This window comes from Peromyscus eremicus, chromosome 15 (assembly GCF_949786415.1).
Source record: "Peromyscus eremicus chromosome 15, PerEre_H2_v1, whole genome shotgun sequence".
Classification (NCBI taxonomy): Eukaryota; Metazoa; Chordata; class Mammalia; order Rodentia; family Cricetidae; genus Peromyscus; species Peromyscus eremicus.
The window spans coordinates 40,749,530-40,773,432 of record NC_081431.1 but is presented as its reverse complement, the minus strand read 5'-3'; the positions used below and the strand labels follow the sequence as shown (position 1 = coordinate 40,773,432).

The 23,903-nt window shown below is 48.4% G+C and overlaps 1 protein-coding gene across 2 annotated transcripts; it reads left to right on the top strand.

The window, feature by feature from the left end:
* The first annotated feature begins 5,384 nt into the window (after positions 1-5,384).
* Positions 5,385-14,250, top strand: Glul (glutamate-ammonia ligase). 2 transcript variants are annotated; one of them, XM_059280100.1, is made up of 7 exons: positions 5,385-5,532; positions 8,163-8,341; positions 10,069-10,230; positions 12,033-12,179; positions 12,607-12,734; positions 13,137-13,336; positions 13,803-14,250. In XM_059280100.1, the coding sequence occupies exons 2-7, from the start codon at positions 8,176-8,178 to the stop codon at positions 14,119-14,121; spliced, it is 1,122 nt and encodes a 373-aa protein (XP_059136083.1). In that variant the 5' UTR covers positions 5,385-5,532; positions 8,163-8,175; the 3' UTR covers positions 14,122-14,250. The 2 variants fall into 2 exon arrangements, with proteins under 2 accessions (XP_059136083.1, XP_059136082.1); XM_059280099.1 differs by lacking the exon at positions 5,385-5,532 and adding an exon at positions 6,060-6,633.
* Positions 14,251-23,903: the final 9,653 nt, after the last annotated feature.

Below are 23,903 nucleotides of genomic sequence, written 5' to 3'. Positions count from 1 at the left end.
GAAGGGAAGCGGGGAGGGAGGACAGGTAGGACCAGACAGAGGTCCTGGTAAAGGAGGTGGCACAGTGGAAATACCACAGACACCCCTAAGGGCCTAGTTTATGCTAGACTTTCTGCCCAACCCCAGTTGCCCTGAGAACAGAGTCTGGCATAGTCTCAACTGTTGGCTTGGTTTGTTTCTGGGCTCAGAGCCAAGTGAGGGCTGAGGGTGAGACCGGAGGGTGAGCCCTGTTAATGATCAAGTCCTTGAATCAGTTTCCCCTTTATTCTTGGTTCCTGGACTCTTCTTAACTGATTTTGCAGACAGTCCTTTTCTCTTCACCTTCCTCCTTCACTGATGGGGGTGAGGCGCAAGTACAGTTTGCTGCCCATTTCTGGATAGCTGAAGATTAATTTTATGATAAACTTCTGGTAATGGGGCAGCGATAGGAATAAAATATCTCTCAAACAGCCGGTATAGGCATAGCATTGGTCATTGTTAATTTATCATGTATACAATATGTAACAGAGGCCAGTGAAGATAAACCTTCACACTCAAGACTTCTGGGGAGAAGTTTGAAATTCTCACAAGACTCCACCAGAGGGTGCTATGTCACCATCACCCGGTCCAAGCACCTGGTTCTGCAACCCCCGTAAACAACCTTTCAAGAATCAGTTTAAAAAAAAAAAAAAAAAAAAAAATGTATGGCCAGTAAGATGGCTCAGTGGATAAAAGCATTCACTGTGCGAGCATGCCAGCTTGAGTTTAGTCCCCAGTACCTACAGTGGAAGGAGAAAACTGACTCCGGGAAGTTGTCCCCTGACTTCCATACATGCACACGTGTGCCCCCCCCATCATCATCATCATCATCACACACACACACACACACACACACACACACACACACACACACGATAAATTAATTGATTTAATTAGTGACAGATTATGGTAAATGAAAACTTGCTCAAAACACAGTCTTCCTGTAAGCTGGGTGGTGGTGGCACATACCTTTAATCCCAGCACTTGGGAGGGAGAGGCAAGCAGATCTGTGAGTTCAAAGCCAGCTTGGTCTATAGAGCAAGTTCCAGGACAGCCGGAGCCGCACAGAAATCCTGTCTCAAAAAAGGACTGGAGAGATGGCTCAACGGTTAAGAGCACTGACAGCTCTTCCAGAGGACCCGAGTTCAATTCCTAGCACCCACATGACAGCTCACAACTGTCTGTAACTACAGTGCCAGGAGACCCGACACCCTTACACAGACATACACATAGGCAAAAGACCAATGCACATAAGAATAAAAATAAATAATAAAAAACAATAACAGCTAAAAAGATGGGCTGGGAATACAGTTCAGCAATAGAGTACTTGTCTAGCATGCCCCAGGGCCTGGTTCACCTTCAGAACTGAAAAACCCAGTAAGCTAGAAGGACATGAAGGTCCAGTTCTGGAACTGTATCTGTGGCTTTCCTAGACCAGTAGGACTCCCTTTCCCATGACGTCAGATAGACGAACTTGGTTCTTCCTAGCCGAGGTAAGATTTGAGGAAGAGCTCAGACTCAGCCCTTCATGTGCAGGTTGAGAAATGGGGTGCTCCCTCTCTGTGAACATCTTCATTGAGCATTTGGCAGACTCCAGTCAGGTGAAAGGTGGTTGACTTCTGACTTTGAATTTCTTCTCTGGAACTAAAGAGTATCAAGTAATTAAGCGATGTAAGAAAGCTCCTCTCACACTCAGTCTTAGGTTACTGAGTTCAAGTGTAATCTGCTCTTTCCTTCATTCACTGCGCAGAGAGGGATTTGAAAAGCTGACTTAATACAACTTCCCAAAAAGACACACTTTACAGGATCCAGGAATGCTCTCCACCCCCAGTGCTCTCCTGCCCTTTATTCTCTTGTTTGAGTTCGGCTTGACATCTGTCAGGCTCTTATTTTTTTGGCCAGAACTAATTTAGGTTTCTAAAAAACAAAACAGGTTACATTCTGGGTTCGGTTTTCAGGGTGACTGCAACTCCAGTTCCCCACCGTATTTCTTTAGCGTGGTTGAAAGTTTTCACTGATGGCCCGCTAAAACTGGCCAGGTCTGCAGCAAACTCCACTTCCCGACAGCATGTTATAGTTCAAGGTCTGGGTTGACTGGAGCCGTATCCTAAGCTTGGCATCGTGAATGCAAGGCAATCAGGCAGGCTTGTACTCAGGACTCTATAGAGTAAGAGCTTCAGACACGAAGATAAAGAAGTCTGAAGAACTCACAGGGAAGGGCCTACCCAAAACAAAGCCACAGTGTAGGTGGCCAAACACCACTAACGAGAGGTGTTTACTTCGGGGTTATTTCTGCAAATCTGGTCCAAACTCTTGCCCTGCAATATTGCTCTCCCACTCCACCCACCCTTGGGACAGAGGAACTCCACTCAGCAAGAACCTCAACTTCAAAGCACTCGCCACCAGACCCCCAGTTAGCTTTGATACTGTGTGGGCCTCAACTGAAAAGTTCATGGGATCAGCCATCTTGCTGCTTTCATGGAGGGGGTAGAAAACGAGGGTGGTGGCAATTTAGGGAAGAACAAAGGACAGAGACCCGGCAAAGTCAAAGGGGATGAAACAGGCTGTTCTTTTAACTTCTCTAAAAGTACAGGTCACTTTTCCGAGGGCAACCTGATTAGGGGACTCTGTTCTGCTTTTTCTCCCACGAGACACTCAGAGTCCCCCAGTCTGGTCCTTGAACTTGTCTGGGTCCTGCTTTGGTTGGTTTAAACATATGAGGGGCTGACCAAGGGGGCAAAGCCTCTTGTTTACCCCTGAAAGTCCGTGGTCACGTGAGATGTCCCTGGTCATATGAAAGGATCAAAGCAAATCCACTTCTATTCTTGGAAACAGAGCACATGTTCTCTTGATGCCGCCGCCGCTGACATTTCGGTGCGGTCAATACGTGTTTATTGACCACTCAGTCTGGACACTATTGGGGAATATGAAATTGAATAAGCAGCCAAGGAGGTTAATATGTCTAGCAAGGGAAGTAGGCACTCGCATAGCAAAAATGCAAGAAAGCGAAGAAGAAGAACACATTAGCTGCTGAATATTGCATTTTCTATTACGTTCTCTGTCCCTCCTTTGGTTGTGGGTAGGAGTGCTGAAGGCACTGGTTTCTACTGGGCAGCTGGTACCTGGAAGCCAATCTTTTCCAAAATAAGAACATCATCTCTCCCTTCTTCTGATCCCTTTTCCAACCCCCTAAGCTGAAGGCAACAGGAAGCTAGACAGCCGGCCTTGATACTGGGACTAAACTTCTCGTCCTTTATTAAAGCAATGGTGCAGCAAGACACGGCATTTCAGGAGTGTTCATGGAGGGGTGGTGAGATGGCTTAGCTGGTGGAGGAGGACCTGAGTTCAATCCCCAGCCACCATGTAAAAAGTCAGGTTCAATAGCCAAGTAACTGTAATCCAAGCCCTGAGAAGGCAGACACAGAAAGATCCCTGGGAATCGTTGGCTAGCAAGTCTAGCTTAGTCGGTGAAGGACCCCATTCAAAAAAAAAGCGGGGTGGGGGTGGGGTGGGGGGGTGATAGAGAAAGATGCCGATGCTAGCCTACACACACACACACACACACACACACACACACACACACACACACGGAGTAATCATGGAGAAAGAAATGGTCCATTCTCTTCAGATTGACCTATAAAATGATAACTGGTGTTTTCTAAACACTCTTCATGTTCCAGGTCCCCCTGTAATCCCTGCTCTATACACTAAGGCTGAGGCTTTGTGTGGCTAAGTCATTTGGCTATTAATCAAGGTGGACCAGGGGTGAGGTCCAGATCTGATCTTGGGTTTGTCTGATCTGAAGGCCCTCTACTGACGAACATCACCGTAAAATGCTTCACACGGCACCGAATAACAACATGGAATTTGCAAGGTGCCTTTCCAGTCCAAGGCACACCAAAACCCCTGTCTGAGATGAACGCTGCTGCTGTGTGCCACAGTGTTAGACGCACTTAAAGGGAGTAGATGGAGGTTGACCCAGGAAGCCAAGTTATGTGTGTGTGGTCACAGGCAACATTTCTTTTTCATATTTGTGGTGCAAAACATAACCAGAAAAACAAACTTCTTCCTTTCCTCTCCCAAAGGCACCGAGAGCATAGATTTCTGGTATTTAAACAGAAAATCTCAAATACCAGGGCTCCTGAAAGATTAATAAAGCCCACATGGATTTCACGCACTAAAACAGAATGCTCAGGACACAGTACTAATAACAGCACGGAGCCATGTCTATTCTTACAGGTAATTTCTGCACACATTGTAGTACATCTCATTACAGTATTCACACATTATCTCAGCCATCACGGCAGGGTTAAGACAGGGAAAAGACACTAATTTTTCTGACTTAAAACAAAACAAAGCAACAACAAAAAGCCACAGTAAGTAACTTGGGAAGCAGAAGCAACGAAGTTTTTTTTCATCTCCCCCCCTCCCCCCCAAGACAGGGTTTCTCTGTGTACCCCTGGTTGTCCTGGAACAACCTGTCCTGTAAGCAGACTGGCCTAGAACTGGCCATTGTCTCCCGGGTTAACATTTCTTTAGGGGAATCTTAAATGTTTGGTTTCAAAGGGGTCCTGGAAAGAACAGCTTTCCTTTAGCAAAGGAAAAGCACACCTTTAGAGGTGTGCACCCTGACTTCAAGTCTGGTGGACAGCTCTCAAAGTCCTTCCATCTGCTCTGTTTTGCAGATCTGAGGAATCTGGGGGTTGAAAGGCTGAGAGACTTGCCTATGGCGGGAACGAGGTGACATCAAACAGGTCTCCTGTCTATGGACCTCCAGAATCCTCTGCATGGAATTAGGGCAACACTGCACTTGTGTTTAAACCATGAAATCACAGTTCTGACCACTTCCCCAAATCCACTCAGGAAGATAGGCTCCTCCAGGCTTTGAGAACCATGTCTCTCTCCAGGCCTGACCAGGGCTCCCTGGCTCCCCCCAACCCAGCCCGCCCCCAAGATCTCGCTCAACAAAGGAAAGGGTAAAAATTCGGTCCTGGGGTTCTGGCTTTTCATCTACAACTCTCCTCGAAAACCTTTGCACCGTTAGGCAGCAAGAGCCGAGGCCCGAGTGGCTCTGAGGAAGCCTTAGCCGGGGTCGGAGAGTCCAGAGGTCGCTCAAGAACGCAGGCTGCAAAACCTTCCAGCACCTTCGGCCCCGACCCCGCTCAGCCGCCGCTGCGTCCCCTCCCCCACTCCCCTTTCTCTTTCTTTCTTCTCGGTCTCGCTTGCCCCACCCCGCGGTTCCCGCACGGCTCCTCCGCCAATGGCCTCGGGCCCCCGGCGCGCAGCAGCTGATGGGCGCGGGTTTCCTGGCCTGGGCCAGCCAATCAGAGCGCCGCGGGGCGGGCACGGGCTGCCAATAAAAAGTACCGAGGAGGCAGCGTCCCTGCAGAGCCGAGAATGGGAGTAGAGCGGAGCTGCTGAGCCCGACACCGATCTCCGTCTCTCCGCTCTCTTCGCCTCGCTCTCGCGGCCTGTCCACCCCGTCCATCAATCATCCCGCCGGCCACCGCTCAGGTAAGCGCACGGAGGGGTGCATGGCCCGGCGGCCCGGGCAGTGGCGTCCCCACTCTACCTCCCATGTCCAGTCTGCAGCTGCGCGGCCCGGGATGCCGCGCTCGTGCCTCCCGCGTGCTTGCAGCGTGCGGCCGGGACCGGCTCTGCTGGGCGGTCGGGGAGCGAGCTGTGGGCCAAGCTCGGGGAAGGGCGGGGTCGCGGGTTGTTTTGATCTGCTCTCCGCTGGCGGCCGGAGGCGCCGCCCCGGGAGGCGGGCATCCCGGGCTTGGGGTTGGCGGAGGCTCGCGGATCGGGCGGCCCGGTGGTCCCTGCGGGAGCGCACTCATTCCCCTTGGTGGGCGCAGGCGCCTCGATCCTCTCTTCCTGGGAGGCGCATTTTGGGGGGGCGTCGTCACGCTGTGGGTGGTCTGGTTGAGGCCGGTGGTCTTCAGTGGTGGTGGCGCCACTCGCCGGCTTCCCAACGCGGGGTCCTGAGCCTTTACAGTATGACCGAACAATGGAGAGCCAGGGCCCCGGAGTGGCCCGAGGGCTCCGCAGTGGAGACACCGGGCCGGGCGGAGGCAGCAGCGGCGCGCGGTGCCTCCCGCGGTCGCCCCACTCTCCACCCGGCCTCTGCCCTCGCGGGGTATGGCCCCCTGGGAGAGGCCTTGAGGTCAACGCGGGCCCGAGGGTCGGGGCGCCGACTTTCCGGACATTTCAGTGGGAAAGGGCTGCTCTCAAAGTGGATTACCCCAACTCCTCCGGGGGCGGGAAGCGGGGATCCTCCCCCAGCCGCAAATCCTCTAAGAAACCCGCTATAGATGATGAAGAAGATGGAGATTCTCGGTCCTCAGAGTCCCCTGCCAATTGCTTCGGCTTCGTTGCCTACTCTGTGAACTCCGGAGAGAAATCGCGGGTTAAGGTTAAATCCCACCAGCATCCTTATTCCAGCACCTCCCCTTCCGAACGCTCTGGGTCCCCCACTCCATCGCCCTCGCCCAGAAAGCAACGTTGCTTGGACCAGCGAGATATCGAGGCTGAGGAGAGGCACGAACACAACTCTAGAAAGAGGAGGTCTAGAGAGGGCAACCCCACAAGTACATATAATTCTCTGTGGCTAGGGTGAGTAAAAAGGGCAGGGAGAAGGACCCCGGTACAGCTGGTAACAGCAGAAACTACTCAGAACTTCCGAACCCATTCCATGTGAACTTGGCCTCATTTTATACAATTATACACTAGGTGGCTGGCACCCAGCTGGTCTCGAGGAAAAGGGTTGGAGGAGGAAGCCCTAACAACTGATTAATGCTGAATGTGTAACTCAAAGGCTGAGGGGGATAGGTGTAAGCTGAAGGCCACCCAGAATCGCAGTCCTGGTCTCTAAGGGCGGTGCAGGCAGAGGTTTTACTTCTCTGTAGGACTTGACCACGGAGCTTCATCTGTTCCCCAAGGGAAGGGTGAGGCTTTTGGAGGGAGAAGCAGTTGTTTTCACTTGGGCAAACATGGACAGTTGCCCGTAGAAACTTCGCCACTGTACTTGAGAAAGTTGCCCAAGTCATTGGAGAACAATATGTTCCCTTTCCAGCCATCCTGGGCGATTAGGGAGGGGGAGACATTTCCTCTTGTGTTGAAGCTGGTTTTGTAGCTTCAGATTCTTAGATGGGGTTTTTTTTTTTTCTCCCACTCCTGTGGCCTGTTAGTCTTGCCCCACATCTTTATTAGAAGTGGGAATTTTCTACTTACCAGAAAATAGCACCTAGTGAAATCTTCAAATACTGCCGTTTTTACATTGAAGTCGGAGTTTAACTGTGGAGTAATGACTTTTCATCACACCAGTGAAAAGTCAGCATTTGAGGGGCACACTTTTAATCCCAGCACTCCGGAGGCAGACAGACACAGGTGGATACCCTGGTCTATCTGCATAGTCAGTACCAAGACAGCCAGGGCTATGTAGAGACTCCTGTCTCCAGAAAAAGTAAAGTCAGCAGTGTTGTGCTCCTTGGAATATGGCGTTACTTTTTACCACCGTGGTGATGGCAAATAGTACAGGTCTTTTTTTTTTAATTTCCTCCCAGGAATATGTTAGCCTTTTAAATCCTAGTCCCCTTATTTCATCTTTATGGAGGTGTGGTGGCGGCACACACCTTTAATTCTAGCATTCAGGAAGCTAAGGCTGGCAGATCTCTGTGTTTGAGCCTGGCCTGGCCTGCATGGCAAGTTCCAGGGCTACACAGTGAGACCTTGTCTCAAATAATCTAAATGTGGGAATTTAGCAGGTGGGGTGGGGTGTATGCTTATTAAAGCCATTGCAAGAATAGAAGGCAAAGGAAGACCCCACAGTCTTTATGGCGGTAAGGTAGTTGTATTGGGTGGATTAAGACATTCTGTTAATTGTTAACTTTTTGTTCCCTCTTGGCACCTTTCTCAAAGTTAAGGGGTGTTAAAATCCCTTAACTTGCCCACCCTGAGGGGGATGATCTTTGTCTAATTATAAACTTTAAACCTCTTGAAAGCAGAGTGAATAATGTACCCTTCAGTGTGTTGACTTCCAAAGGAGAGATCACCACACACTCCCGGTTCTCATGCCTCTTAAGACATTCCTGCAGGGGATCCCCTCTGGGTAGATGTTAATAAAATGACTTTTGTCTCTCCAGAACACCTTCTACCATGGCCACCTCAGCAAGTTCCCACTTGAACAAAGGCATCAAGCAGATGTACATGTCCCTGCCCCAGGGTGAGAAAGTGCAAGCCATGTATATCTGGGTGGACGGTACCGGAGAAGGCCTGCGTTGTAAGACCCGCACCCTGGACTGTGAGCCCAAGTGTGTCGAAGGTGAGCATGGGCAGGAGCAGAACGTGCCTGGAGGTGGGCAGGCAGCCCTAGATTTGACCTTCCTTCTGTTCTGTTGGCAAAGCCTTTGAGAAGCCAGGCTTTTCAGACCTCAGCCAGTCACCCGTAAGCCGCTGCGTAGTCTGGAGGCATAGTAACAATGGGAGCCTTTATTTAGATGGAATCTTGTGTGTGGCTGGTACATTGAAGAAAAAAAAAAAATGGGTCATATCTGTAGGGGGTGGGAGGTTGGAGTACTGCTAACCTGGCCAGCTCCAGGAGGCTCGCTTGAAAGAGCGGTTGTAACTGGAATGTGCTATCTAGTTTATAGAGCAGTGGTTCTCAACCTTTCTGTAATGCTTTGACACTTTGAATACGGTGCCTCATGTTTGGGGTGACCCCCAACCTCTGCTGACGTCTTAATTGTAGTTTCGCTACTGTTATGAATCAATACAAATATCTGTGGTTTGGGATGATGCTCTTAGGGGACTCCTGTGAAAAGGTTGTTAGACCACCCTCGAGGGGCTTGTGACCCACAGGTTGAGAACTACTGTTAGAGACCCTTTTGAGTGCTGTGTTTAGTACTTCTACGGTAGAATTCTGGATGCAGAGCACATGCTCCAAAGTCGTTTTTCTAGGACTGGCCATTTGTCTTTAGTTGGGGGTGCTTATAAAAACTTTCAAATGATGCGTTAGATATACTTCTGAGACCTATTTTATTTTAGTCGTGGCCTTTATTTTTCCGAATAGAACGAACAAGCCACAGCTGTCCCTCTTCGGGGAAGGGTGGCTGTCACCATCTACCTGGTTTAGGATGAGTTGCCCCTCTAGAGCTGTTGCTGTTTGGGTGAGTGGGTGACTCAGTGACAATATGGATTGTGTCCTTGTTACTTGGCAGAATTGGGGTAGGTTCTTGGGTCTCTGCCTTCAGGAATTCAAAGGTAACTGGAGAGACAAACTGGCCTCTGAAACGGTAGGAAAAGGAACAAGCGGTAGGGGAACAGCTGTCTGCTCATCTGTAAGAGCACACCTTGAGCTACGACAGTCAGGCCCAGTGAGGGATGAGAGAAGGGGGGCGAGATGGCCTAGTGAAGGAGCCAGCATTTTTGTCTGTGTCTAACTCACTGGAAGTGGTACCAGAGTACCTGGGGCACGGTAGACGTACACGGAGAGGGATCATCTGTGATGCTCAGCTTGTGAAGCAGTGCTCTTGGAAGTCTCAGTTGCAAAGGGGCATGGGGATAGGTGGGCACAGGTATCAGGTCGTCCCTAATGATGATGCAGGTCGCCCCTAATAATGATGCATTCACATGCATGTCACTTCCCAGAAAGACAGTAGATCTTGAGCGATGGAAAGATAAATGAGAGGCTGGCTGTCTTGTGTGTACACTGAAAAAAATTGTGTGTGTGTGTATGTGTGTGTGTGTGTGTGCAGTGCCGGCAGAGGTGAGAAGTGGGTGTGAGAATCCCAGGAACTGGAGTTACAGACAGTTGTGAGCTGTCCTGTGGTTAAGAGTACTTGTTGCTCTTGAAGATCTGGGTTCAATTCCCAGCACCCACATGGCGGCTCACACTATCCGTAACTCCAATGCCGGGGGATCCAGCCCCCTCTTCTGGCTTCTGAGGGCTCCAGGCACACACCTGCGCAGACATAAATGCAAGCAAAACACCTGGACACGCAAAAATAAATCTGTCTCCTTAAATTAATTTTCTGTCTTTATTTGGCCCAGAGTTACCTGAGTGGAATTTTGATGGATCTAGTACCTTTCAGTCCGAAGGCTCCAACAGTGACATGTATCTCAGCCCTGTTGCCATGTTTCGGGACCCCTTCCGCAAAGAGCCCAACAAGTTGGTGTTCTGTGAGGTTTTCAAGTACAACCGGAAGCCTGCAGGTGTGTATGGGGTGGGTGTGGATGTCCTACCCCAGTCTTGTGATTTCTGAAAAGGCAGAGACTATCCTTTCAAAGGCCTTGTAAGAATCTAGGGATGATTGGATGTCCATCCTTCTACCCTAAACTTTCCTGCTGAAAACAGTGTGGTCCATCCTTCCATGGTCCCTTTCATTGGTTGTATAGACGGTGTTGAATCTTCCCCCATCTATTTGCTGATAGGAGTCCCCAGTCTCGACCTGCTTGTACTTTTAAAAACCTGTCTTCTGTACTTAAGAGTTTCTGGGTTTAAATACCAGATTAGTGACCTTGGCAGACTTTCCGCCTCTGCTTCTGTTTTGCTGAATTGTGTGTGGTTGTGTGTGTAGCGAGAGAGAGACAGAGAGCATGCTGGAGGGGAGGGCAGACCGCGCTGGGTGTATGGAAGTCAGCTGACAGACAACCTGTGGAATTGGTTCTCTCCTGTACATTTGTGGCGTCTGGAGGTGGAGCTTGGCTTGCCAGGGCTGTGTGTCTACCACTCTTCCTCTTTGAAGATAAAGTCCATCTCGAAGTCATTTGAAGATCAAGTGGATTATTTTGTGCATACTGTACCTCAACTGTTGGTTGCTGTTTTATCTCAGCTTGTTGAATCTGTATACTCCCGAGTATTGAGTATTGTGGTTCCCGGATAAGCTGTTGGCCCATGAGGCTTTTTTTTTTGGTTTTTCGAGACAGGGTTTCTCTGTGTAGCTTTGCGCCTTTCCTGGAACTCACTTGGTAGCCCAGGCTGGCCTCGAACTCACAGAGATCCGCCTGGCTCTGCCTCCCGAGTGCTGGGATTAAAGGCGTGCGCCACCACCGCCCGGCCTTAAGGTTTTTTGTTTTTTTTGTTTTTTTTTTTTTTTTTTGGGCATGAGGCTTTACTGTACCTGCACGTGTGGGTTTTTGGTTTGTGCTGCACCTACCCGGACTCAGTTTTCAGGTAGCTTCTTAAACCTGAGGAGGTTTCACTTCTGTGAAATCTCTTCCAGCACCGCCTAAGGCTTGGTGGCCTTGTGCCTTCGGTGCCTCTGTTTTGAAAGGAAGTATTGTTGGTAAAGGGCGTGCACCCTGAGCACGGCAATCATGGGGTCCCTGGCTCTGCTGCTCGCCCTGTTACCTGGGCATGCCACCTGACACCCTCTCTCAGGGCTTCCTCTACTCATTTGTGAAAATGAAGATTGCTAACACTCACCTTAGACTCGTTTACATTTTCTAGCTTGGCAATTGTTTCCAGTTATACTCATCTCTCTGTCTCTGTCTGTCTGTCTGTGTCTGTCTGTCTGTCTGTCTCTCTCTCTCTCTCTCTTTCTCTCTTTCTGTACCAGCCAATACTGTGTAACTTAGCATTTAAACTCACCTGGAATGTAAACGTAATGGACAAATTATTGTCAGTACAGTGACAGATCTGGCCTTAAGTGCCCGAGACACTAGGGGAGATGTTTGACAGCTAGAAGCATCTGTCTTGTGAATAAGGGTGTAAGTGTCTGGCATGTGGTGCTTGGAATGTGGCCAGCATGCAGAGAGGGTGAACACTGCTCTGCTCTGACTCCGGTGAACACTGCTCTGCTCTGACTCCGTTCCCAGGGGATGTCATAGCTGACTTTAATTATAAAAAGTCTCTCAGCCTTTTCCTGCAAATGTACAATTACTGCTTTTTCCATTTCCCTTGGTGGTGGGACACGGTGCTCGGGCCTGGGTCAGTCCAGCCTGTGATAACTTCCGCTGCTTAAGAGTTACGAGGAACACTGCTCCTTATAGCCATGCCGATGCTTTATTTCTAGAGACCAATTTACGGCACACCTGTAAACGGATAATGGACATGGTGAGCAGCCAGCACCCCTGGTTTGGAATGGAACAGGAATACACTCTCATGGGAACAGACGGGCACCCTTTTGGCTGGCCTTCCAATGGCTTCCCTGGGCCCCAAGGTAAGTTCCCTGGGCGAAAGAAAAGCTTCCTTTTTCTTTCGGGAGCAACTCCCGAATCAGAAAATGGAGACTGCCCTTGCATCCCTCAAATCCAGAGGTGATTAGAATTTAAAGTGACAGGGGAAGGATGAGGTGGCTTGGTGGGTAAACCAGGCTTGACAGCCCGAGTCTTATCCCAGAAATGAGTCCCTCAAGTTATCTTCAGACTGCACTGCACATGGCACCTACACACAAAGAAAGTGAAAAGCGATTCAAAGTGGGCAGTGGCTCTGAGGCTGTGGAGAAAGAGGAAATACCTATTCTCCCACCTGCCGTGAAGGCAGAACCAGCGACTGGGGAAAGCAAGGATTAGGACCTTCTAATTTTCTGGCTTTGGGGGTTTACCGATTTTCTGACTCTTCACTGATTCGTCCTGATTGTCCTTCAGGTCCATATTACTGTGGCGTGGGAGCAGACAAAGCCTATGGCAGGGATATCGTGGAGGCTCATTACCGGGCCTGCTTGTATGCTGGAGTCAAGATTACAGGAACAAATGCTGAGGTCATGCCTGCCCAGGTAAAGAGCATTATTCTGTCACCTTTCTCCCCTCTGAAGGGACTTGGGCACGTGGGGACTTCGGCTAGTGGGGACTTGGGCACCTAAGGGTGGTGACTTAGGAGTGCTTCAAAGTAGAGGCAGGTAGAACGCGCTAGGAGCTTGAGTTGGCTTGAACTGCTAGTTGGCCTTATTTTTTTTGTTTTAATTTTATTTATCACATATACAGTGTTCTGCATGCAGGTTTGCCTGCACACCAGAAGAGGGCACCAGATCTCATTATTAGATGGTTGTGAGCCACCGTGTGGTTGCTGGGAATTGAACTCGGGACCTCTGGAAGAGCAGGCAGCACTCTTAAACCCCTGAGCCATCTCTCCAGCCCCTAGTTGGCCTTATTTTTAAAGGTCAACATTTTCTTTCTAGTGGGAATTCCAGATAGGACCATGTGAAGGAATCCGCATGGGAGATCATCTCTGGGTGGCCCGATTCATCTTGCATCGCGTATGTGAAGACTTTGGGGTGATAGCAACCTTTGACCCCAAGCCCATTCCCGGGAACTGGAATGGTGCAGGCTGCCATACCAACTTTAGCACCAAGGCCATGCGGGAGGAGAACGGTCTGAAGTAAGTACCCCTCCTCTGGAGCCATCTTTATTCTCGTGGAGTGGGAAGGGCTTTGTGTTAGGGTTGGGAAAGCTGGGCTTCTCACGGACTACACGTCATGCTCTTCATATTTGTCGTAAGCTTGTCATTTTGTACCCGTTGGAGAAGTGGCCATACTCTAGGAAAGAGAATCACAGCTGTGATTCGGGAACGTTGTCACATGGGTTCAGGCATTTGAAAGTCTTTAGTAAGAAGAACTAAGTAAAACTACAAGCACGTGGGTAACTTAGTTCTTACTGGTGGGAAGAGGGAAGTGATGGGGGGGTCTTCCCATCCAACAGGTCATTTGTCCTGCATGCTAAGGGCTGATCTGAGGCTCTGAGACACAAGCCACAAGGCAGACGTTTGAGATTCATACCTCCTCCTACCCCTGAAGGACAGGTTTCTAGTGGTGAGGTCAGACCCTCATCTTGACTGCTTCCACTAGGTACATTGAGGAGGCCATTGAGAAGCTGAGCAAGCGGCACCAGTACCACATTCGCGCCTACGATCCCAAGGGGGGCCTGGACAACGCCCGGCGTCTGACTGGATTCCACGAAACCTCCAACATCAACGACTTTTCGGCCGGCGTGGCCAACCGCAGCGCCAGCATCCGCATTCCCCGGACTGTTGGCCAGGAGAAGAGGGGTTACTTTGAAGACCGTCGTCCTTCTGCCAATTGTGACCCGTTTGCCGTGACAGAAGCCATCATCCGCACATGCCTTCTCAACGAGACTGGCGACGAGCCCTTCCAGTACAAGAACTAAGTGGCCTAGACTTTCAGTGATCTTGAGCCCTTCCTAAGTTCATCCCGCTCCAACTCTTTCCCCGTCCCAGTTTGTCCTCACTGTAACTCAAAGGATGGAATATCAAGGTCTTTTTATTCCTCGTGCCCAGTTAATCTTGCTTTTATTGGTCAGAATAGAGGGGTCAAGTTCTTAATCTCTACACACCCAATCCTCCTTTTTTTCCTGTCTAGCTTTCTAGTTGGGGGGGTGGGCGGATTAGGGGAAGGTACCCACTGCTTTGACTCATCAGGAATGCATGTCCAGTAGGCGTAGCTGTCACAAAGCGGGTGTTTTTGTGGAGGAGGACTTTTTCTTCAGAATAGTGGAAAGAGCAGGTCCACTGCTTGGATTAACAATTCCCTGTTGCTAGAGAGCTGTTAGTTCTTCAGGCAGAACCAACTTTTTTATTCCGGATGGAAGTTAGGGGAAGGAACATTGGAGGTTGTTCTCTAGTACCGTGTTTCCTTTGATTGGGGGAGTTCATGCCCTCCGTGAAGACAGCTCAGTGTTATCACCTGATGGATAGCCCTACTGTAAAGGAAGAAAAAGTTCTGATTTCTGGGTCCTCCATTTATAACACAAAGCAGAGTAGTATTTTTATATTTAAATGTAAAAACAAAAAAGTTATATATATGGATGTGTGGATACATGTGTATTTCTAGTTGAGAAAACCACCCTAGTCATGGGTTTGCCAAGTTTGAGTGAAAGAGCTTGGTTGGAAGTAAGGCTGTCTTGAACAGGGATGGGGATGCAGTACCAGGAAAGTTGGTTATCTGGGGCTCAGCTTCATCACTACATAGGGTTTCCCTGCCCACTCTGCAGGAGCAGATGCTGGACAGGTAGCAGGTGGGACCCAGTGCTTGCCACCTCCTGCCCCGTGCTTAGGCTAAGATACATATGTATCCACACGAGTTAGAAGTATGAGTTGGCTGGTCAACTTGAACATTGTTACTGATGGGGGTGGGTGGGGATTATTTTTTTTGGTGGGACTAGCATGTCACTAAAGCAGGCCTTTTGGTATATTAAATTTTTTAAAGCAAAACAAGTTCAGCTTTTAATCAACTTTGTAGGGGTTTCTAACTTTACAGACTGGCCTGTTTGTTTCAGTGTCTCCTCCCACTTTGCTCTTGGAGAAACTGAGGACAGGCCTGGAGTTAAAACATTGGTCAGTTTGTATCCTGGTCTCTTTCTCCCAGAATATTCCTTTCCTCCTTAGGAATCCTGTGGAGTTTTGTTTTTGTCTTTTATAATAAACATACCCCACCTCCACCCCAGCTCGCCCTGCTGTTTCTCTGGCTGTTTGTATGCCGTCCGCAGCAGGCTGCCTGTGGTTTTTCTCCTGCTATGACGACTTCTAATTGCCATGTACAGTATGTTCAGTTAGATAACTCCTCATTGTAAACAGACTGTAACTGCCAGAGCAGTGCGTATAAATCAACCTAACATTTATAAGATTTCCTCTGACTTGTTTCTTTGTGGTTGGGGGGGAAGGAGAAAAAGCCAACGTGCAGTATTTTGTCCCTTCATTTCCTATCGGAGGAAAGGGGAGGGAGGGTGGTTCTGTGTTGTTGACAGGCAAAATAAGCGTGTCTGTCTGCTCTTTTAGTTTTTAAAACGGAGTCGTGTTGGCCAGCTTTTTTTGTCCCTGTAATTTGGGGTAAGGTGTGAGAGTTTCTTGTATATCCCTGGCTGGCTTGGAGCTCTGTGTAGACCAGGCTGGCCTCTGACTCCCACTTCTGCTTCCAACTAGGGTTTACACGGTTAGTCTGGCCAACTCGTGGTTCAGTGTGTAATCTTTTCCCATTTCAAAGCAGTGTTGTGGTCTGCAGAATTCAGGCTCAAGAATCAATGCAATCAAGTTCCACAAACCCTAAACAAAAGTTTGAAATGCATGGGTGTGTTGGTTGGGCCTGGCCACTTTCACAGCTGTCCACGCCTCAATGTTAGATATGCTAGGATTTCCTGGCAGTTTGGAACCCCTGCTTCACTTCCATGAACCAGGACAGCCCTGGCTTATCAGATTATTTAAAACAGTGTGGTAAACTGTCTTACTGCCGCTGTTCTTGAGATCTTCCTGGATCCAGCTGCCGTGAGCAGTAAACTCGCTTCCTTGTTAAAGCCGCTGAAGGCTGGTGTGCTCAGGGCGTATAGGCATTTCCTGGATTTTAATTTGCTGAGCACTAGCCTAGTGAACTTGTGATTCTCTGACATTTTGTCCTGTTTTGTTGTTGTGACATGGAGTCTCCCAAGTTTCCCAGCCTGGTTTGAAAATCCTGGGCATCCAGCTTTCAGCAAGCCCAGACTACAGATATGTCCCACTGAGCCTTGATTCCAACCTCCGGTGTTTACACCTCTGTGCTTGGCTCCCTGGAGGTTCCAGTTTGGAACTCATTAATCCAAGGGTGGGAAAGTCTTGATCCCGTCCCCACAGTGTGGCACCAAGCCCGGCTGAGCCCTCGGACTTAGTTTGCCCTGCTGCCTGAAGCACTTTCCCCAGGAGGCTAAAAATAAAAGGAGCTTCCTCCTTCATCATCGTGGTGTTGTTCGCATGCCCAGTTAGGCAATGGTGGCCATCTACTAGCTTATTAGCTCTACTGTTCTTGCTCTGTTGTGTTTGGTTTTTGAGGAAGGGTCTCAACTGTGTATCCCTGGCTGGCCTGGAGCTCTTTATGTAGACCAGGCTAGTCTCAGAGATCTGCCAGGTTCTGCCTCCCAAGTGTACCACTGTGCCATGCTAATACTATTAATAGCACTATTACTGTCGTGGGCAGATGGTACATACTACCACTTTGGAGTTAGAGGCCTGTTGTAACAGTTCTTAAGTGACTGTTTTCTTCAGGCAAGCGTTCTCTCTTACAAGGTAGAGAGAAACTTACTAGTTTACTGAGCATGGCCCCTGGTTACCACCTGTGAATCTGGCAGGATTGTGTGAGTGCCCTTAAGCTGGAGAGATAGCTCATCAGTTAAAAGCCCCGATGCTCATGTGAGGACCTCAGTTCAGAGATCAGAAAGCTCGCAACCACTCGTAACTCCAGTTCCAGGGAATTTGGGTACCCATTTTCTGGCTTTCCTGGGTGTTGAGCATGTAAAATGCTGCATATACATACATGCTAACTCTCACGCACATACATTTTTTTTTTTTTTAAGTGCTCTCTTTGCCTCAGCATTTTCCTGGTCTTCATGTTAAAAAATAAAGTTATCCTTCCCTCGACTTCCTCCCAGCCACAGTGTCCCTTTACTGGGTCATTCCACAGGTGGACTGAAGAGTAGTGCTTTTGATTGTAACTGATGATCTCAAGATTACTTGGAAAGGAATTCTAACTTAATAGGATCAGGATTTGGGTGGGAAGTATTTCCTTCTCCACCTTGGAGCCTAGAATTAGGTTTGACCTCCAGGTCATAGTTCAATCCCCTTGAATTTCTAAGGTTTTTTTTTCTTCTCATTTAACAGACGCAGTTACACAGTAACTTTATCAGTGATAGATTAAACAGAATGAGGGGCAATATTAAACACTGTTTGCCAAGCCCTCAGCTTTAAAGAGATAGACTGGGGTCCTAGCTCAATGGAGTAGTGCCTTAGGGTATATAAGGGCCAAGTTGTCTCAGTACTGTGAGGTAATGGATCACAATGCTTCACAAACCCTAATCATGAATTCCCAGGCCAGAGCTGGCACTAAGCTGGTGGATGCTTGCCTAGCAAGCAGAAAGCCATGGAAATCAGGTATGTGGTGGGACGTGCCTGTAAACCTAGCAGAGACAGGATCACAGGTTCATTTCAGGGTTAGTCTCTGTACTACATAGCCAGTTTGAGGCCAGCCTGGTTTACCTGAGACATTCACTCTGACAAACAAAAACAATGAGTGTCCTGTCAGTTACCAAAGAAGGGCTGAAAGGCATCACAAGTTGCCAGGGTTTTAAGGTGTTCCTTACCATGTTAGTCAGGGCTTTCTGTCTGGTAGGATGGAGCACTGGATGAGGAGTCGGACCTGATACTTGGTGCCGGTGCTCCAAATAGCTCCCCCAAAGTTTCACAACTCAAGCTACTGCTTGCCCCCTGCTCCAGCCCGGTGCAGTCTGGAGACTAACAGGCTGTCCCACAGAGAGGAGACGCCTTGCTCAGAAGGGCTTTTCTGTTGTGAACGTCATGGGTGTGGGGACTTGCTTTCCTGGCTCACCAGTGTCCCCAGACCAGTCACGCTGCCTGCGGTGCTGGTTTTAATGATTCCTGTTTAAGGGTCGGTCCGTTTGGTGAGCTTTAAGCCTACACCTCTACTGGATATGGTTGTTAAATCAATGAGGCCCGGGTCGTCCGGCTGTATGGAGCTCCAGGGCTGGAGTCACTACAAGGCGAAGTCCCGCTTTAATGAGCGTAAAGAATTGAACGTGGTATTTTTCACTACCAACGTCATGACCCAGCTGAAGCCTGGGTAAGCATGGGTTGAAAGAAAGGATGCCTGCTTGCTCTTGATTCTGGCTGAAATGAAGCTGCCATGAGCTTCATTGTTGCTTTAAGGATTATAACTAATATAAAGTGGCCATTCATCATATAACTCCCAAAGGCTTCAGGCAAATTGCTACTGTAAACAAAGTGAGCAGATAAGAGCCCTGATACTTTATAGCCTTAGCTCAGTCACCAACCATAAAAGTACAAGTACTGAAAATATGTGGATAAAAAGAACTCACGTTTCACATATGCAGACAAATGCATGTATACATCTGCACAGTACCAAGTTTGTAAGAGCATGTATGTACACGTTAAATACCCAGTACTGATCCTGTTTAGGATCCCTCCCACCACACCCACCAAGAGATGGCATCTTCCAAAGGAAATTTATCTTCCAGAAATTGGCTGAGCTGGAAAGCTGGAAAGACAAACTACATTTTTAAAATTTATTTTGCGATAAGATTTTGCTATATCACCCAGGCTGGACTCAAATCTGTAGTAATCCTCCTGCCTCAGCCTTCTGAGTGCTGAGAATGCAGACCTGCGTTACCATGCCCAACTCTCTAGTCATTCTTAAAGTAAGGCTCCCAACTCCTCTCCCTGGTGTCTAACCAACAAGGCTCTTAGACCCTGTCTGCAGTGTGGTCCTCACTAGTAAAAGAGAGTGGTGGCCCAATCCTATGTAACAGAGGAAGTGTCTGTCCACCTAGTTCCTATTGTCATTCTGGGATTGGCTTTTCTGGGACCCTTGTCACTCAGCAAGTTCCCTGGGTTGTTTTGGGATTGCAGTGAGTCTCAGCTCGGCTGGCTCCTCTGCAGCTGAGGCAGAGTCGGTGCTTGAACTCAGTGGACCCTCAGTCACCACACCGCGACTGTGTCGAGGGCTCTCTGCATTTGCTTTCCGGTTCCAGTTTAGGATAACTCTTCCCTGTGGCTCTGTCATTGTGCCTTATTGATGCTAAGTCAGAGAGGTATTGAAGATACTGCCGAAGATTTAATAAGTTAAGGGGGGGGGGAGATAACCCAGTTTATACTCCTCCAGCATGCAAGAAGTCCTGGGCACCACGTTAAAAACAAGTTCTATGAAATGCCTGATCCCAGCACTCAGGATGTAGACAGAAGGCTCAGAGTCAAGTTCATCTTCTGCTATGTAGCCAGTTTGAAGTCAGCCTGGGCTACATGAGACCCTATCTCAACCAAGCAAATGAACATGAAAGCAAACTGGGGTCCAACAGGCACTATGTGATGTTTTGGTGCAAGCCTTTGACTGAGGAGTCGGGGTGGCAGATGAAGAATACTACTACTTCTTCTTCTCCTTCTCCTTCTCCTTCTTTTTCTTCTTCTTCTTCTTCTTCTTCTTCTTCTTCTTCTTCTTCTTCTTCTTCTTCTTCTCTTCTTTTTCTCCTCCTCCTCCTCCTCCTCTCCTCCTCCTCCTCCTCCTTCTTCTTCTTTCTTCTTCTTCTTTCTTCTTCTTCTTCTTCCTACTCCTTCTGTGTCCCATTCTTAAGGTATGCACCTTTCATTGGCACTACCAAGAAGTGTGAGGTCTCTGGAACTACCTGCTACGTATACAAATTGATCCTCAAATGGTTGTGTGGGCTGTTTGGGTAATACTCAAATAATCCTATAGAAAGTTTACAATATCGTATCGGGGGAAGGAAGGAGTTTTACATAGAAGTCAACATGACTCTTGTATCTGAGAAGGAGCTTGTGATCCAATTAGGAGCTAAATTTAGAGACACACTTCAGTAGGAGACTCCAATCAGAGCTTGCTTGTGAAACAACTCATCTTCCCAAACAAGCTCATTCCTAAGCGAATTTCAGGTCTAGAAACTTCAAGGCTAGCTTATTAACGTTTCTATAAATATGCGTGGGGCCAACTCCTTAGCCAAGGAACTCGTTAATAACTCAAGCACAAATTGTCAGAGGAAAGTCATTGCCAGGACTCCTGGAATTATATACAAAGCAGGGTAGGGGTGCACAGAGGGCTGGGGGGGGGGCAGTTAACTCACAGGTATTAATTTCAAGTATTAATGGCTTATGTGTGAGCCGTCACACTGAATGTCAGTTACCTTGCCTGGAACCATTTTTCTTCTCCCTGATTCCAAATATGGCTATTGATCTGTTAAATGATTAACTTCTACAGAACCTGATAACATCCTTATGGAAATCTAACTGTGATAAGCCTGTACACCCCCCAGATTCCTTCTAGATTTAGAATTCCATTCCAGGAGCCATCACACCCACACTGAAAACACAAACAAAAAAACAGTTGAGTCAAATTTGTGTTTTGGAGGGTAAGAGTGTACTTCCAATTTATAAGGCTTTCTGTATTCCTCGTGGGGTGGGGGAAAGAGCCAGTATCTTCTATTAGCAATAAGAGGAGTGTTTGACCACGGGCACTTTAATCCACTTCTTTCAGGAAGGTCTATTTTTCTCTGAGCACTCTGTCTCTCTGTGCTGGTGCTATAGGAAATCTTTTTTTTTTCATTTTTCTTTATTAAGAATTTTTCTACTCACTCCATATACTATTCACAGATCCCCCCTCCTCCCTCCTCCCACCCCCCTGCCCTCTCTCCCAAGCCACCCCGAATCCCCACATCCCCCAAATCGAGGTCTCCCATGGGGAGTCAGCAGAGCCCAGCACACTGAGCCTAGGCAGGTCCAAGCCCCTTCCCACTGCACCAAGATTGTGCAAGGTGTCACACCACAGGCACCAGATTCCAGAAGCCTGCCCATGCACCAGGGACAGATCCCGATCCCCCTGCCTGGGTGCCCCCCAAACAGTTCGAGCCAAACAACCGTCTTCTGTATCCAGAGGGCCTAGTCCAGTCCCATGGGGGCTCCACGGCCACTAGTCTATAGTTCATGGGCTTCCACCAGTGTGGCCGGTCATCTCTGCACGTCCTCCCATCATGATCTCAACGTCCCTCGCCTGCAGAATCTCTCCTCTCTCTCATCAATTGGATTCCCGGAGCTCAAGCTTTCTAAACTCTCTAATTAGCCGGAGAGCTAACCTAGTACTTTCCATCTCCGAGGAATCTACATCATTGATTGACTCATCATGTGCTTCCTATCATTGCCTAACCAGCTACCCCCAAAGCAGCTTAGTGCGGCGAAGGTCATCGCGATACTGCTTCCGAGGATGGGGAAGGAGCAGGCACTTTGCTCAGTGGCTCTCTGCCTTGGGGTCTCAAGAGGCTGCAGGTGGGGTGGGGACGTGGGCACACACTCTCTGAAGGTGGACTGGGTTCAGTTCCTTGCTACAGGGGTCTCTTCCATAGTACTGCCCCTCCGATAAGTTTCTGCCCAGATTGGCGGTCAGAGGGAGAGGATGAAAGGTGAAATTCAGTCCACTAAAGAGGAAAGGAAAACTCCACTTTAAGACGGAAGGTGTTAGGTCCCAAAGAAACCTGGGACAAAGGTTCACTCTGTACCTGTGGGTCTCCCAGCACTTCTCACCCACTCAGACCCTAAACCTCTCTAGCCCAGGACTGGGCTTCCCTTCCCCCAGCTTCTCTTTCCTACATAAACCTGCCACTTTGGCCATGTGTTCTTTTGGTCTTCATCTCCACTCCTGGTCCATTGGCCCTCTCTCCTCTTCCTCTCTCACCCCCCCCACCCCCCCCACCCCCACCCCCACCCCACCCCCCACCCCCCCATGCCCCACCTCTCCTCTCATGGTCTGGTTCAGTCTGGACTCTTCCAGATGCCTCTGTCTGAACTCTCCCTCGTATCTACAATAAAACCCTTCTCCTCAACCATGCCTTGGACAGGTCATGGCCTCATTTTCATTTAGAAGGCCAATCAAAGAATCTGTGGGCATATTTTTACATCTACAATGGGCAGCTTGGTCCCAAGACCATAGTCCAGGTTCAAAGTGTTACCCTGGAAAGAAAGTCTTTTATTTAAGGTGTCTGGTTTCTTTTGATGTCTTTAATTCCTTTAATCCCATAATTCCTTTAATTATACCCTCTTGTCTGTCGGAGAGTGACATCAAGGATATCCAGTTCAGGGCTTCCGACATAGCTCAGTCATAGAGTGCTTGCCTAGCTGCAAGACTCTGTCCGATGCAGGACACCACACACATACGAAGCATTCCCAGGACTGTGTCTTCACAGAGAATGTCCATTACTCCTGTCTACTTCTCCATCCCCAGACACCTGGAAGGCCCACTAGAAGCCACTTAACACACGTGGACCAGGGAAGCATGAAGACACAATATTGTTGCATGAATCCTAATTGCTTTTATAGTAAAAGCCTGGAGCCAGATATCGGGGTAAATGCTGAAAGATCAGAGGAAACAAGCCACAGCCACTTCTCACCTCACCAACTCCTCAGCTGAAAGGGGAAGATCCCTTCTCCACGAATCCTCAGACTGAATGCCCCTGAGTCCTCAGCCAAAAGGACTGAGTTCCTGTCTCCTCCTGCCTTATATCTTTCTCTGCCCAGCCATATCACTTACCGTCTCAACCTTCCTAGTGCTGGGATTAAAGGTGTGTGTGCCACCACCACCTAGCTCTATTTCTCTTTTAGACTAATCTCGTGTAATCCAGGGTGGCCTTGAACTCACAGAGATCCAGATGGATCTCTGCCTCCCGAGTGCTAGGATTAAAGGTGTGAGCCACCACACAATATCCACAGGCACATGAAAAACTTCCCAAGTATTTATGCGTTGAAGAGAGTGAGTAAACTTGACTCTTGTAGATTACAAATCCAGTACAGTGTTTATATTCATGTTAGCCAGATCTCAATCCCCCAACTGCCCGTTCTTCCATGAGCTAGCCCCTTTCCCATCCAAGACTCCCTTGATGAAAGTTGTTATCAGACTTTGCCCCTGATTAAAATATTTGGACCGATTGAGGGCAGTGGCTCACACCTATAATCCAGAACCCAGGAAGCCAAAACAAGATGTTTGCTGCAAGTTTGATGCCAGCCTGTGCTACGTATCAATTTCCAGAACATCCTGAGCTACAGAGCAAAATCTTAACTCAGAAAACAAACAAAGAGTAGACAGATGAGGTGTTTCGCCTTGTCTCAAAAAATGCAAAAAAAAAAATTTTTTTTTTAATTGTAGAAACATATACATTAATTCCTTTAATACCCTAGGCCAAGTGACTCTATGGGTCAGTCTTTCTTCTGGTCCTCCAAGAAAGAAGTTAAATCCTCAGCAGAAATAATAAATAAATAAAATATATATAACAGAAGCTGCAAAATTCTGTTGTGGTTTTACTGAAGTGTTCTCAGGAGTGACTCTTACTGGGATTTATTCAAGCATATATTTCTGTGTGAATAACCATGGACATCTCCTAGGGGA